General features: G+C 30.8%; 1 protein-coding gene and 1 pseudogene across 1 annotated transcript; one reads left to right on the top strand and one right to left on the bottom strand.

Moving 5' to 3' along the window:
- Positions 1–840: 840 nt before the first annotated feature.
- On the bottom strand, positions 841–2,366 carry LOC113380541 (annotated as a pseudogene).
- A 520-nt stretch (positions 2,367–2,886) lies between these two features.
- On the top strand, positions 2,887–12,055 carry LOC113380540 (probable DNA helicase MCM9). The gene is made up of 12 exons (XM_026619737.1): positions 2,887–2,978; positions 3,450–3,709; positions 3,836–4,071; positions 4,376–4,482; positions 4,557–4,752; positions 4,843–5,117; positions 5,179–5,239; positions 6,374–6,645; positions 6,719–7,006; positions 10,469–10,759; positions 10,999–11,266; positions 11,633–12,055. The coding sequence occupies exons 1-12, from the start codon at positions 2,887–2,889 to the stop codon at positions 12,053–12,055; spliced, it is 2,769 nt and encodes a 922-aa protein (XP_026475522.1).
- The last annotated feature ends 3,903 nt before the right edge of the window (positions 12,056–15,958 follow it).

The raw sequence follows: 15,958 nt of genomic DNA, 5'->3' as shown, positions 1-15,958 counted from the left end.
TGATGATTTAAATATAAATAGAAGCAAATAATGATGATAATAAAATTAATAAATAAAATTATTGAATAACAAAAATAATACTGGAAAAACAATAAAATAGAATAAAAACAGTAAGTGGCAAATAATAATAAATATAACAAAACAGAATTCTAAATGGTGCAGTTTTTATAAGATTTTTTCTTGCTTGTTTAGGGGGCGTCCATTGATCACGTAAAGTTTTTAGGGGGGGATGGGGTTTGACAAAAAATCAAGAAATATCACGAAGGGGAAAGGGGTATAATAAGATATCACGTGTATTTATTTTTTACCTGATTTTAAAAAAAAATCCAAACTTTTAAAAAAAATCAAAATATTAGTTTTTTCTTGTAACTAAAAATACATGTAATGTGTTTGATGGAAGGTTTTCTGGGGTTCAAAAATCCTTAAAAAATCGATCACGTGATTAATGGGCGCCCCCTTTATACGTAAAACTCGCCTGATAAACGGCAAGTAGACATTTTCGCAATTTTCACTGCCAATAAATAAGTATAAGGTAGCATTGCCATGACAATGCTATTTTATGGGGCAAAATTGACCAGTAAAAGAAAATTTCTGATATAAATGTATGCTCAATCAATTTTAATATTGCTGTCGTCAGTTTCAACTAATGAGAATGTGATGATTATTATAATTGTTAAAGATTATTAACAAGTTTTTATAAGTAAGTTTATACATAATAAAAACAAATGTGTGTACAAATATTTTATATAATGTATTTAAAAAAAATTACAAGACTTTTTTGGCTAAAACTTATCTGTATTCTTGTTTTAAAAATCATATTACAAAACTTATTTGTATCCATTACAATAAACCTTGCCGCTTCAAGTCCTCGTACGTTTCCCTGTTCACAACATTTCCAAGTGAGTCCTCAAATTCTTCGTCTTGTTCCGGGTGCCATCTTTCACCTTGCTTTTGATTTTTCAGTTTCTCCCACAGCGCTAGAGCGTCTTCGATTTGGGTCACATTTGCAAAATGGGCGGTGTTGGGGATTCCTAGACAACGCATGCCGTAGGCGTGACGCCATTCTGCAAAATGCCTTTGGAAAGCTTTGGGTATTGAAAAATATGTTTGAAATTTACAAACCTTTGTAAGTAAAGTTTCCACATATTTCATAATTGTAGCTTATATTCAAGCCGTGCAGCCGTCTAAGGTATGGAATTGGTTTGCCGTCCCATTCGAGTGGTAGCTTTTTGGGATTATGCGGTACATCATCAGTATCATCTTCATCTGATTCACTGGCGCTTGCTTCAACATCGCTATCATCACGTTCACCTTCGGTACGTGCTTGTTTTCTTTGTACATTCTCCTTTGTAGCTATTCTTTGCTCGCTTAAAATATCAGAAAATCTATATATTTGTGCCTCCAAAAACGCTATTTCTTTTTGTCGCTCATTATGTTTGGATTGCTCTTTTCCTTGTTTGTTTATTAGCTAATAAATTAGAATCAAAAGACTTTTTGCCTTTTGTTGAAAACAGTCTTTGTGCACGATCTTCCAATGTACCACCGCATTTCAAACCTAAAGCTAACAGGGCTGATTTTAATCTATCTAAACCTAAAGACGCTAATTCTTCCCAACTGGAAAACGAGGATAAATCTAAATGTGCACTAATGTTTGTCAAAGCACTACCTGCTTCTTTGGGCCAACCAGGAAAACTACCGTTCTCCCATTGTTCGATAAAGTCTTTATGGACCGCATTCAGTTCCTTTTCAATATCCAAAAGCGGTTTTATCCTTGTGATATAATCATGCAAATAATTGAGCAACATTTCTAAATATTTGCGGTACTCGGAATTCTTACGGTCTTTCGGGATTTCAAACAAGTGATCAAAACTTGTTAAATAGGATATGTAATCGATTTTGTCAATGTTTTTGAGGTTAATATACTTTTCGTAACATTCGTGTAGATCTAAATATTTACCATAACCTTCTTCGTCGGTGAACTCTACGAGATTTGTGTATTCTTCTGAGGTGTTATTACGCATGTTATCTAACTCTTCGAATTCTACGCAAAGGGGGACACTTATCTCGTGTGGGTGCTTTCGGTAGAACTCTTTGATTTGTTTTAGACGGTTGTAGAATTCATTGAACTCGTTTGGGCCTGACAGAGCAGCGACTTCATCTTTTCGGGCGCCGTCTTTATCTTCGTATAATTCTTTTAGATTTTTTGTACTGTTCATGTGGTGATCTAGCAGCATTTTTAATCTGTGATCGGAATTTATATTGTCACGTACTGTTGTTTTCTTGAAAATCATTTCTTTAACCATTGCATCGACTAAACGTTCGCGTTCCTCGTGGTAACGTCGCTGTTGCTCGAGTAATGTCTCCATGATAATTGTAATTAGATAAATAATTGTTTATAGAATGTAAATTAAATAAGCAACATATTTTATATATATTTTTTTTGAGAATAATATTTCGTCGGCAATTTTAATGAAAGTAAATTGTCAAACACAAACTTTGAGAGAACGATTGCCAACCTAGCAGGTTATTTAAGCTTCAACATGTCAGCGGCAAATACAAAAAACTAATATTCAAATTAAATGTTTTCGAAAATATTAAAACATACTCGATTTATTTTAGTTAGATCAATATATGCTTATTTTATACTTGTTTATCTATGAATATATTTATATATTATCAACTTAAATATATCGTCCATCATATATTATTTATATTTTAAATTAATTTTCCCTTACATGTTGTCTCCTATCATGTTACCATCCTGTCTCTTGCATCTCGTTACGTCCAGAACTGTCAAATACTTTAACGAAAATTTGTGAGGTTAAATTTACATTTTGTGCAAAAATAATATGTATTTTTTTAGTTAAAAGGTGCACTTAGAGTATAATGGAAGAGTTTTTGTTAAATTTTCATAGACAAGATATTGAAACTATATTGGAACATGATGATGACACCAAATACTTTTCACTGCACGTAAAGTACGTTAGTTTGAATTATAAATCACAATTGTAATGATAATTGAGATAAAGGACAGTCTTTGTATTTTGCTTTGATTTATGCATTCAATCATTTTTAATTGTTTTGACTAAATGCAGACTGACAAAACATTCTATATGAGTAGAAAAATGTATACGTATAGCTTTACAAATATCTACTTAAATACATTTAGATTTAAGTCAGTCATAGAAAAATGTCTGCGACTCTTAGTTCAAGCATTTAGCTTAAATATTTGCATGGTTATGTAACGAAAATAAAACCAGTTATTCTTATAAAGAAGATATATTGACCTCATTATGATTAAGTTAATTATTTACACAAAATCAGAAGTTTCCCAAAGAAATATATCATGTACACCTTTATGTTGTATTTGAATGCTGAAAACTTGTAAAACTAATGTTAACTCTTGCAAACTTTATCAATTTATTTATTCCTTCTATTCCATTTTCCAGCTTTACAGAATTGAACAACAGCGCTCCAGTCTTAGCGTCAAGTCTCCTCTTGCATTCTAGCCTCAGTTTAAAATTATGGAACGAAGCTCTAGTTGCAGCACAGCAAGAACTCTTAAATTCTATTCAAGGCGTTAGAATATATATGATGAGAGTAAAATCCAAAGTCCGAGTCAGATTTCAAAATTTGTATGCTAATAATGAATGCGACAACAAATTCTTTCCTAGTGAAAAGGATTTTGAAAAGTTTATACAATTCAAAGGTATAATTATACACATTTATTATATATATATATATATATATATATATATATATATATATTATTTTTTTATATAATATATTTATTATATATTATATTTATTATATATTTTATATATTTTATTTATAGGTACTGTGATAAGAATGACCCAAGCAAGGATGTTAGAGATTAAAAGAGATTACAAATGTCTTCGGTGTAAATATGTTGAGACAGTTCATGCAAATTGTAGCAAAATGTATTTAATTGAGCCGATAACCAAGTGTAAAAATCCTGAAGGTCAATGTAAGTCTTCCAAAATTGTTAGTTTTGATGAAAATAGACTTGGACCCGAGAACTGTATTGATTATCAGGAGTTGAAGATTCAGGTATATTAAAGAAATGATTGCTAATGTTATTAACTTTCTGAAGGACAAATTGTTAGAAAATCCAAATTACTGATTTAATGTTTAAAGTAACATCAAAATTAGTAAAAAAATGTGTATTTATGGGGGCCAAAAATAGACCGGTTACAATTTGGTTGGAAATAGCAAAATAAGAGAAAATTTGGTAACAAAATGTTTTGAAATGTTGAATAAATATAAAAATAACCTGGCACAACCTAATTAACTGTTTCAGAAACCTAATTCACTCTTATTTAGACAATATTTCTCATAAATCTAATATTTTTAGGAGCAAATGGGTCATCAAGGTGTCGGTTCATTACCTGCAACAATATGGATCAGTTTAGGAGAAGATTTAGTCGATACTTGTCAACCTGGAGATGACATAATTGTGTGGTAATTAAATTCGATTAATAACTGTATTTTTACATTAGTACATCTCATTTTATCATTATTTTATTTACTTTCAGTGGCATTGTGCAAAGACGTTGGAAATACATCACTGTGAACAGACATTTAGATGTGTCGCTGTCTATAAGAGCAAATTCTGTCACAGTTGTTACTAAACAGGATAATGATGTGGAAACAGAAACAGCCACAGACAGTTGGATTAAGAAATTTTGGTTTGATCACCGGGAGAATGGTAAAATGCTGCAAGCGAGGGATGTTATAATAAATAATTTTTGCCCAGAGGTAATAAAATTAAAACATTATTTAAACAATATGTAATTTCTTATCAATTTGTTTCACTTTTAGCTGTATGGAATGTATTTAATAAAACTGGCAGTCGTTCTTACAATAATAGGAGGCACATCAAATTCAAATAACTCGAAGCAGCTCAACACAAAATATACTACGAATGATGATGAACCGGTAAGGTGCTCCCAATTTTTGTCTACACAAAGAACTCCGTCGCAGGAAGACAAAGGTAGTGATGTTTCGGTACGTGGGCAGTCACATTTGTTACTCGTTGGAGATCCGGGGACTGGAAAGTCTGAATTGTTGAAGTTTGCACAGAAATTAGTGGCGAGGTAAGAACAATTTGTGTCATAAATTAATCTGTTATTGTAATAATTTTAATTTGCATTTCAGATCTGTGCTAACAACAGGAATTGGTTCAACATCTGCTGGTTTAACTGTAGCTGCTGTATGGGTAATTAAAATTTATTATTAAAATTAATATTCTATCATATATAACTTCAGGTAGGGTAGTTATAGTAATGGGGCGAGAATCGAAAATGAAAATTTTTGCATTTTTCGACGTTTTGAAGGTTACTCAACATTTTGGCATACTTCAGAAAAAATGGATGTGTGTGTTTTGTATGTCCGCATTTTTTCGTCCACGTTTTCGGGCGCACGGATCAACCGATTTGAATGGTTTAAAAAACATTCGATCCCTATTGATAGGAAGATGTGCTGATTAGTTTTTGGCAAAGGCAGGTCCATCCGTTTTGGAGATACGGAGCAAAGAGTGCAGAAAATACAAATCGAGTTTTTGAGAGAACGGAGTATCGGATTTGGATGATCTAAAAAAACATTCAATGTGTAATGATTGGGAGAAGAGGTGATTAGTTTCTGGCAAAGGCAGGCCCAGCCATTTTGAAGATGCAGAGCTAAATGTGAAAAAAATGGCATTTTTTGAGTGAACTAAGCGTCCGATTTGAATGATCTAAAAAACTTTCTGCTCGTATTGACAAAACAATTGCTTTTGAGGATAAAAAATTATTACTTTTTTTTCCATAAAATATTTTTGTAATTTTGGATTAAAAATTCAAAAAATTACCCAGGCTAGGCACAGTCTAAGCGCCACTCTGGTACAAATGTTTACCCGAGTGCGTTTAGACTGTTTATGTATGTACTGGAGCACTTTTTCAATTTTGTGAAAAATATTGAAAAATGTGAAAATGCCGCCAAGCCAAGCACAGTATAAGTGAAAATTACGCACAGAATTATTTGCAAATGCGTTTAGACTGTGACTATACAGGAGCACTTTTTCAATTTTGTGTAAATTTTTGTGCAACTATTTTTTTGAAATTGAATTCGAAATGAAATGACGATTATTAATCTTTATTCTGGAGATAAATTGATTTAGGATTTACATTTGATTTGCTTAGATATAACAAGATAGCAAAAATGATGAAAGCTACAGTATTTGTAATAATATATTTGAGAACTTTTCATATTCCTCGAATATTTCATTACGGTACGGGAAGTTTCAGCAGTTTGCATTAAGGTACCATACACCACTAGTTTTTACTTATTCTGTGTTCAATTCTTTTCTTTACAGGAGTCCAGCGAATGGACCCTCGAAGCAGGTGCCCTAGTACTCTGTGATGGTGGAGTATGCTTCATAGACGAATTCACCTCGATGAAGGAGCAAGACAGAGCTTCCATACATGAAGCAATGGAGCAGCAGACAATCAGTGTCGCCAAGGCTGGTATGGTGTGCAAATTGAGCACTAGGTGTTCAGTTATAGCTGCAGCTAATCCGAGGAAAAGATACAATCAGATTGATAGCATTAGTGCCAATATCGTAATAGCACCACCTTTACTTAGCAGGTAAATACAAAATAACAAAAATAATTTGTCTTACCTAAGAAGCAGAATGAGATTAATTTCCTTTTCCTTTCAGATTTGATTTAATTTTTATCCTAAAAGATCTGCATGACGCAAAGTGGGATAGTCTAGTGGCCGATCATATTCTTTTTGGAGAGAAAAGTGATTTTGAGACTTCGGTGATTGACAGTGAAAAATGGACAGTCAAAATGTTTAAATCGTACTTTGAGTTCATAAAAAATATAAATCCTGTGATGACTGAAGAAGCCGAATTGATTTTGTCAGCTTATTATCAATACAAGAGGATGAGCCAGTATCGGGATGCATCCAGGACTACGGTGAGATTGCTGGATAGTCTTATAAGGTAAGAAAATATTTTTGTAAATATTGGTGATGGAGGTAACTTCAAAGATTGAAATTTATGCGCGAATCAGATTTTGTTTGACGGATTTTTTTTAAAGTCTTGGAATTTCTAAGGATTTGTAAAATGAAGCACAGTATAAAATTTTTGTGTAACATTTTTTATGAATGATGATTTTTAAAAAGAATAAGATTTTCTTATTTGCGTCGAGTTTTCGTGCTAAAAATACGACGCAAAGTGAATTAAGATTTGCTGTAGAAATCTTTATGAAGATCAAAACTATTATTATGCATTTTTACAACACATTTCAAGACTAATTTTCATAACTTACAAATTTTAATTTTTTTATAAATAAAAAAGTTAATCAAATCAGAAATAACGCCAAAATATTTATTTTCCTTTATTCAAGTATTTGACGTGCTATTTAGAATTTTTTATTTTTCCTGTTTGTCCTCATAAATTATCAGTGAAATATTTATGTAAAAATATACTCATCAATAAATAATATTAAAGTAATAAGAGGTTGGCAACTAAGTAATTTCACTTTCAAGCCAAGCTCCAATAATTTCCTACAAGTAGCTTAAGATTTGTGAGTCTAGTGCGACTTTTCTGGACGTCTCTGATGCTTTATCTATCAATTGATGGAATACATCAGAATTCATCATTTGTTCCTTGGAAATAAAATAAAAAATAACTTGCAAGCTCCAATGCTTTCTCTCACGATTTGCCAAAGATTTGTGAGGCTAGTACACCTTTCCTGGACGTTTTTTAGATGGTTTTATCTATTTTTATCGATTGTTGATAGAACACATCATATTTTTTCATTTGGTCCCTTGAAAGTAGATTAAAAATCATGGTTTTCTTACGAGTACATCAGGAATATATCACTCGGTCTCTTGAAAGTAGATTTTAAAAAATATCACTTGCAAGCTCCAATGATTTCTCTCACAAGTTGCCAAAGATTTGTGAGGGCAGTGCACTTATTCTGGACGTTTCTCTAATTGTTTTATCTAGTTTTATTAATTGTTGACTGAATGCATCAGAATTTATTATTTTGATCCTTGGAAATAGAATAAAAAATATTGCTTCCAAGCTCCAATGATTTTTGGTACAAGTTGCCGAAGTTACCTTTCTTAGACGTTTCTGATTGTTTTATCTCTCAATTGATGGAATTCGTCAGAATTTATCATCAGGTCTCTTGAAAGTAGATTTAAAAATATCACATCCAAGCTCGAATGGTTTTTCTCAGGAGTTGCTAAAGATTTGTGAGGCTAGTACACCTTTCCTGGACGTTTCTTTGATTGTTTTATCTAGTTTTATTAATTGTTAATAGAAAACATCAGAATTTAGCATTTAGTCCTTTGAAAATAGATTTAAAATTATCACTTCCAAAATCCAATGATTTGGTCCTTTGAAAATAGAATAAAAAATGTCACTTACAAGCTCCAATGGTTTAGAATAAAAAAATATCACTTGTAAGCTCCAATGGTTTTTCTCACGAGTTGCCAAAGATGTGTGTGGTCAGTGGCAATTCTGAATGTGTTTTTTCATGAAAATCAGAATTGATCGTTTGGTACATCACCTTTGTAATCTTATAAATTAACTTCCAATATGTCGTGGTGATTTTTGTTGATGCAAAGTTTTCGATGTGGTCTGTGTTGGTTCAAAAAATTTGTTTCATAATTATTTTCTAACTATGTTTCTGTACAAAACATATCTTTTATCACCAGCCATGATCATTTTTGAAAAGGAGCCGGTTTTTAGAAGGCGATAGTTGATCCTTATGTTCAATTGTAAGGTATCCACAATCCTCATATGGAACTTCTTAATTTGACCAAGACATTTTAAATGTTCTTCAATTGTTATATGCACTTCTTGCATCCTCTCGACTAGTTAAATGGCATTATTTAATTATATCTTTGATTTGGTCAACCTCAACTTCTGTAGACCAAGCGAAAGATTGCTCAACATAAAGGGGGGTTGCTCAACATTTTTAAAGAGTCGTAAAAGAAAGCAATTGATGTTTTTACTATCCATTTTTTACCACTTGTTTATTAATATTATTAAAATACAATACAAAAATTTAACTAGCTGTAAGTGGAATTCTGTCTTGAGGCAATTATGGCATCGTGCCTTAAGGCAAATTGCTGGAACTTCCCGTTGAATACTGAATGTTTTCAAATAGATTATTATAAATATTGTATCATTATCTAATATAAAATAATAAAATAAAATCTGAAATATTTTCGATATACAAAAAACTAAAAAAAAAAAAAAAAGGAACAAATTTTTTTTTCCAAAATAAATTATTTTGTTAAGACAAGCAGAAAGTTCTTTGCATCATTTAAATCGGACGCTTAGTTCTCTCAAAAACTGCCATTTTTTACATATTTAGCTCCGTATCTTCGAAATGGCTGGGCCTGCCTTTGCCAAAAACTAATAAACACTTCTCCCAATCATTACTAATTGAATGTTTTCTAGATCATTCAAATCGGATACTCCGTTCTCTCAAAAACACGATTTCTATTTTCTGCACTCTTTGCTCCGTATCTCCGAAACGGCTGGACCTGCCTTTGCCAAAAACTAATCAGCTCTTTTCCCTATCAATAGGAATCGAATGTTTTTTGAACCATTCAAATCGGTTGATCCGTGCGCCCTAAAACGTGACTGGAAATTTGTATCCATACATACATACATACACACACACACACACATCCATTTTTTCTGAGGTATGCCAAAACGTTCAGAAACCTTCAAAACGTCGAGAAATGTAAAAATTTTCAATTCCTATTTTCGGCCCATTACAATAACTTACCCTACGGGAAGTTAAAAAAAAAGTTGAAAAATGATTACATCTTTTTTTATTTTCCATAAAATATTTTTGTAATTTTGGATTAAAAATTCAAAAAATTACCCAGGCTAAGCACAGTCTAAGCGCCACTCTGGTACAAATGTTTACCCAAGTGCGTTTAGACTGTTTATGTACTGGAGCATTTTTCCAATTTTGTGAAAAAACTATTGAAAAATATGAAAATGCCGCCAAGCTAAGCACGGTATAAGTGAAAGTGCCGCACAGAATTATTTGCAAATGCATTTAGACTGTGACTATACGGGAGCACTTTTTCAATTTTGTGTAAATTAGATTAGGCAACTATTTTTTAATGAAATTGAATTCGAAATTAAATGACGATTGTTAATGTTCTGGAGATAAATTGATTTATGATTTACATTTGCTATCTGATTTGCTCAGATATAACAATAAGACAGCAAAAATAATGAAAGTTACAGTATTTGTAATAATATATTGGGAAACGTTTAAAATTTCTCGAATATTTCATTACGGTACGGGAAGTTCCAGCAATTAGCCTTAAGGCACGATGCCATACACCACTAGTTATTACTTAGTTGCCAACCCAATACTACCACTAATATCCTCCTCTAACCAAATTATTATGATCCCAAAAGGTTGTCACAAGCCCACGCTCGTCTCATGTTCAAGAAACACGTTGAGGCAGTCGATGCCATCACCACAATCATTCTGATGGAATACTCTATGCAATCGGACAACTCGAGTGGACATATTTCCATGGTCGACTTGCAGGATCCCATTAAAGCCAAAAGAATCGAAGACTACGAGAGGCTGCATCAACAGATTTTGGGCAAACTCGATTTGGAGGATTTGGTAAAAGATCAACGGGAGGATGAATCTTGTGGTAGTAATAATATATTGTCTTCACAAACACTTTGCAAATCCAGGTTTGAATCTAAGGATGAGGAGGATATGGTTGGGCTAAGCAACAAACCTAATTTTATAAAAGAACTTTTGAATTGTAGCCAGACAAGTTTTAATAAAAACAGTAATAGTAGTATGGTAAACAATTTACAAGGTTCTACACATTCTTCTGGTGAATCTGCTAATAAATCTAAAGATAATTGTAGAATTACTAAAAGTCTAAATGATAAGCCTGATTTTATAAAAAACTTCTCAATCGTAGCCAGACAAGTCTTGATAAAAACAGTAATAGTAGTATGGTCAAACATTTAGATGGTTCTACACAATCTTCTGGTGAATCTATCAATAAATCTAAATGTAATGATGGAATAACCAAAAGTTTAAACGATAAGCCTAATTATATAAAAGAACTCTTCAATCGTAGCCAGACGAGTTTTGGTAAAACCAGTTATAGTTCTATGGTCAAACATTTAAATGTTTCTACACAATCTTCTGGTGAATCTGCTAATAAATCTAAGGATAATGATGGAGTTACCAAAAGTTTAAATAAAAAGCCTAATTTATACAAGAACTTTTAATCGTAGCCAGACAAGTCTTGATAAAAACAGTGATAGTGGTATGGTAAACAATTTACAAGGTTTACACATCTTCTGGTGAATCTATCAGTAAATCTAATGATGGAGTTACCAAAAATATTTCTATCACAGATGTTAGTTTTAAATAATAAGCCTAATTTATGAAAGAAATGCTTAATTGTAACTTCATCTTCAGATGATTTGTTAAACAAATGTAAACCTAATAACAACTCCAATAATTTTTTGGCAAAACTATGCAAAGTTACTGAAGATAGATTTGACAGTAAGAGTCTTAGTCTTATAAAAGACCCCGAATAAAAGTTTGGAGGATTCCAATTTATCGAAAATAGAAGTGATTCCATTTTATCTTCAAATGATTTGTTAAATAAATCTAACAACAATTTCGATGATTTGTTGGCAAAACTGCGCAAGAATTTCTCCAAAAGTCCAAAAAAATCCAATGACAATACAAAATCTGGCAACAAACCACCAGTCGACAATGGTTTAACAGAGTTTGCATTCGATGGTAGTATCAATATTGATATATTTGATGATGATGATGATTCTGGTGGCTTTTTGAACAAATTTAATAATATCAAAAAGGTGGGAAGTGACAATATTGCTAAAGGTACTAAAAATACTGCTCTTGAAAATACAAATTTGGATGTTAAATTAACAAATTCAGAAAATATCCAGAAGAAGAATGCTGAAGACTTTGATGTACCAGGTTCTGCAAAAAATTGAAGATGGATTTTGATCAAATTGGTGACGTAAACACCAATTTAATTGATTCTTCGAAAAATAATAAATCCAAAAATACTGTGAAAAAATGTTCCAGCAAATTATTGTCTACCAACCAGCCTGAATTTGAAACCAGCCTGAAATGGACAACTTAGTACCAGATAACAGCAATAAAGCCAAAGCCCAGACAGATAACAAATCCAAAAATACTGTGAAACCATGTTCCAACAAATTATCACCAACCAACCAGCCTGGAAATAATTTGGATTTGGATATCTTGCAACCAGAAATCAGCAAAAAATCTAAAGCCAAGGCAAATCGAAGTTTTACTAACTTTATAGATAACTCGACTTCTAAAAAGGTGGGAAATGACAATATTGTTAAAAGTACTGTTGGAAATAAAAAAATGGATGCTAAATTGACGAATTCAGAAAATATTTGTAAAGACCAAAAGCAAAATGATGAAGACCTTCATGTACCAGGTTGTGCTAAAAAATTGAAGATGGATTTTGATCAAATTGGTGACACCAAAAAACACCAAAACAGTATACAACCAAGTTCCAGCAAATTATCACCAACCAATCAGCCTGATTTTGGAACTAGACAGGATTTGGATAACTTGGAACCAGAAATGAGCAAAAAATCTAAAGCCAAAACAAATCGCAGTTTTACTAACTTCATAGAAAACATTCCTGATAAATCAATTTCTAAACATTCTATTAAAAAGCCATCTAAGACTTATACAAAACCAGCAAAGGGTGGTTCTAAATTTTGTAAGAGTATTAATCTTAAAAAGGTTCCGAGTGAACAAGATTGTGGAGTTGTGAATAATTTTGATGAAACCGATGAGTTGATTGGGAAAATCAGGACCAAGAAAACCAATAAATCAGCAAATGTTGAAAAAAATGAGAGCAAAATGATGCCAAATGAATCTATTGAAACAGACAACTTTAATGCTAAAAACTCTTTAGCTCCAAAAAATAGATTCGAATCATTTGGTTACAAAAATCCTCGACCAAAATCCAAATACCTACAGACATACCAGGTTCAATTAGTAGCAAACAAAGTTTGCCTTCAAATAATCCATTTGATGGACTAAGAAGTTCCAATGATATTTCTAACACTAGACAACCTGTACCTGCAAATTCTGATGAAATTTCTAAAGATGAGACTACTGGATTTGCCGAAATCGAACCCAAAAATTATTTAAACCTAAACAGTTTAGTTTTCATTAAAATATTATTTATCAAAAATAAATATAAAATATGAAAAAATAAATAAATGCAATATATACTTCAAAATATAAATATAAATAACCTAAAAATGTTTGAATAAACTTAAAATCAATTAAAATATGCCCTGAAACGCTGAATGTTGCTTGATTTCAATATTTCGAATCTAAAAATTACATTTACATCTTTATCTGTTTTTCTTCCAAGAATTATGTTTATTTTTTATTTGTTTATTTATAATAATATCATTGACGTAATAATTAAAAAGTTTATACAACAAATATAATTAAATTTGTCTTTTATATGTTTAAGATTCGTAATGTCTACAATATTTTAAAATATAAACAAATTGCAGCAAAAACCCTAATTTTGGTAGAATATCTCTTCATTGTTGTCTTGATGAAGGTTAATTTGAAAATTTTTAAAAAAGGTAATAATAAATTATATATTTGAGTTGTAAAAGTAATCTAGTGTATGTTTTATGAAAATAGGCTATTTTCATATTTATAGTGATTTGATATGTGCTATAAAGTAGAAATAATTTTTGTTGAGATATTTAAAAAAGATTTTTAATAGAAGATGCGTTCTTCTGTTAAAAAAAACTAAGCTGGAAAGATCCTAATTATCTAACCATTTAAAAAAATTTTGGCTTTAGGGAGGATTTAAGACATTAAATAATTAAAAAAAAACAAATTAAAATTAAAAAAAAATCCATCTTTTTTAAGAAAAATTTTTTTAGAAAACTTAATTAATTAAAATTATTAAGAAGAACAAGATAAGTTTTCAAACACCATAGATAATTTTTTAACTTTGGATTTTCTGAAGATCTTTTGATTTTATGTTTTTATTGGTTTCCTAGCCTTTCGGTGCCGAATATTTGCATAGTACAATTTTTCCAAATAGTTCTCTAAACTTTGTTTGCAAATATCCTTGTAGATTTATTTTATAGAAAAAATTTATTTCTTTAAAAAATTTATACGCCAATACTGCATTCATTTTGATCCCTTTGCTTCTAAAGCGTAGTTGATATTGAGAACTGTTTTACGGTTTTCTAAAATTTATGAAGCGTCGGTTTATTATCATTAGTGTAGCCGCTTTAACTAAAATAAAATTCGTTTTTAAATAATATTAAAAATGTGAATAAATGTTATATATTAATTATATATAGTTGAAATATAGGGGGTTTAGATAAAAATCAATGTTTTTATTCAAGAGGCAATATTTTTCCAATAAAATAATAGAAAAAACTTTTAATTTCTAGATTTTTCTTATAATTACATAATAAACAAATTGATGATTTAAATTAGTTAGGGTTACAAAAATATAAGTTCAAAATAATTACAGTTTTCAAAAAAGTGATATTTATTTTATTGCTAAAATTATTCTGCCGTTAAAATGCAAATTTAAAATTTTTAGTGATTTTCAAAATAATAATATAATGGAACAAAAAAAAGTGATATCAGGAAGTTATCCTTGATAAAATGTCAAAAGAAAACATAAACTATTAATTTCAAAGGATGCTTTTATTCTTTAAATTTATACAACAAAGATAATTAAATCAAAGAAAATTTTCGGTATTCCTCTTTATACAGAAGCCTTAAAAAATTCATGTGCAGCATTAAAAGATTGGGGTACGTACATAATACATAATAAACGTCCGGCCGGTCTTTACCAGAAACTAATGAGAAAGAATGAAAGATATTGGTTGGGAATAATATATTTCGAACTGTTTTTCGGCTCACACGTACTCACGCAAATTTGGTTTATTTATTTATTTATTTATTCATTCATTCATAAGCAAGCCGTAATCAATAAGAGATATTATTTCAGGCTCTTGTGAAGCTTATTCATAATTAGTATTAAACGGATAGTAATTTTATAATAATCATAATAGCTGCACGAATTTCGCCTCTGAAAAAAAGCATTCGAACATTAAATACAATGTTCATCATCAAGTCATCATATTAGTCTATTTGACCACCAGTTAAGCTCAAAATTTTTGCACAAGGTTGAAAGTTACTCATTTCATTTGGTTCTCTTTTGGAAAGTTACTTGGCTTGAAGCACCTTACCCCATGCATACACTAGTTAAGTTTTTTTTTCTAGATCTCCGCGAATTGCTGGACCTGCATTTCTAAATTAACTAAAGTTAATTCATCATTCCTCATCATCTCATACAAGTAAAATGTTTTTTGAATTATTCGGAAATCGGTCTCTGCAATTATTTCAAAAACTGAATAGCAATTTTTGCACTTGTTGTAAAGGCTGGACATGCCTTTGCCTAAAACTAATCACAACGTCTTATCATTGGGAATCGAACATAAATACATACACATACATGAATTTATTTTAAAGTATTCCAAAATGTTCAGAAGTTTTTAAAACGTGAATATATGCAAAAAAATTCATTTTCGATTCTTTTGCAATTACTATAATTTTCCTTACACAATGTTAGAAATTCTATCTAAGTAATTTAAAAAAAAATATATAAAAACACACACATGAATTTATTTTAAGGTATTTCAAAATGTTTAGAAGTTTCTGAAACGTGAATATATGTAAAAAATTTCATTTTCAATTCTTTTGCAATTACTGTGATTTTCCTTAGGCAATATTAGAAATTACATCTAAGTCTCTCTATTAAAAAGGGCGCCTGGTCACATAAGGCATAGGGC

This window comes from Ctenocephalides felis, unplaced genomic scaffold, assembly GCF_003426905.1.
Source record: "Ctenocephalides felis isolate EL2017-DRISC unplaced genomic scaffold, ASM342690v1 CF-g0.4_SCAFFOLD_02202, whole genome shotgun sequence".
NCBI lineage: Eukaryota > Metazoa > Arthropoda > Insecta > Siphonaptera > Pulicidae > Ctenocephalides > Ctenocephalides felis.
This window is presented reverse-complemented; position numbering and strand designations above follow the sequence as displayed.

What these genes read in the sequence shown, in the direction of transcription:
- LOC113380540 (XM_026619737.1), top strand. Translation starts at nt 2,887, where the DNA reads ATGGAAGAGTTTTTGTTAAATTTTCATAGACAAGATATTGAAACTATA. An exon ending in TACTTTTCACTGCACGTAAA is followed by an intron (nt 2,979 to 3,449) that starts GTACGTTAGTTT and finishes TCCATTTTCCAG; the next exon opens with CTTTACAGAATTGAACAACA. An exon ending in AATCTAAGGATAATGATGGA is followed by an intron (nt 11,267 to 11,632) that starts GTTACCAAAAGT and finishes CCCGAATAAAAG; the next exon opens with TTTGGAGGATTCCAATTTAT.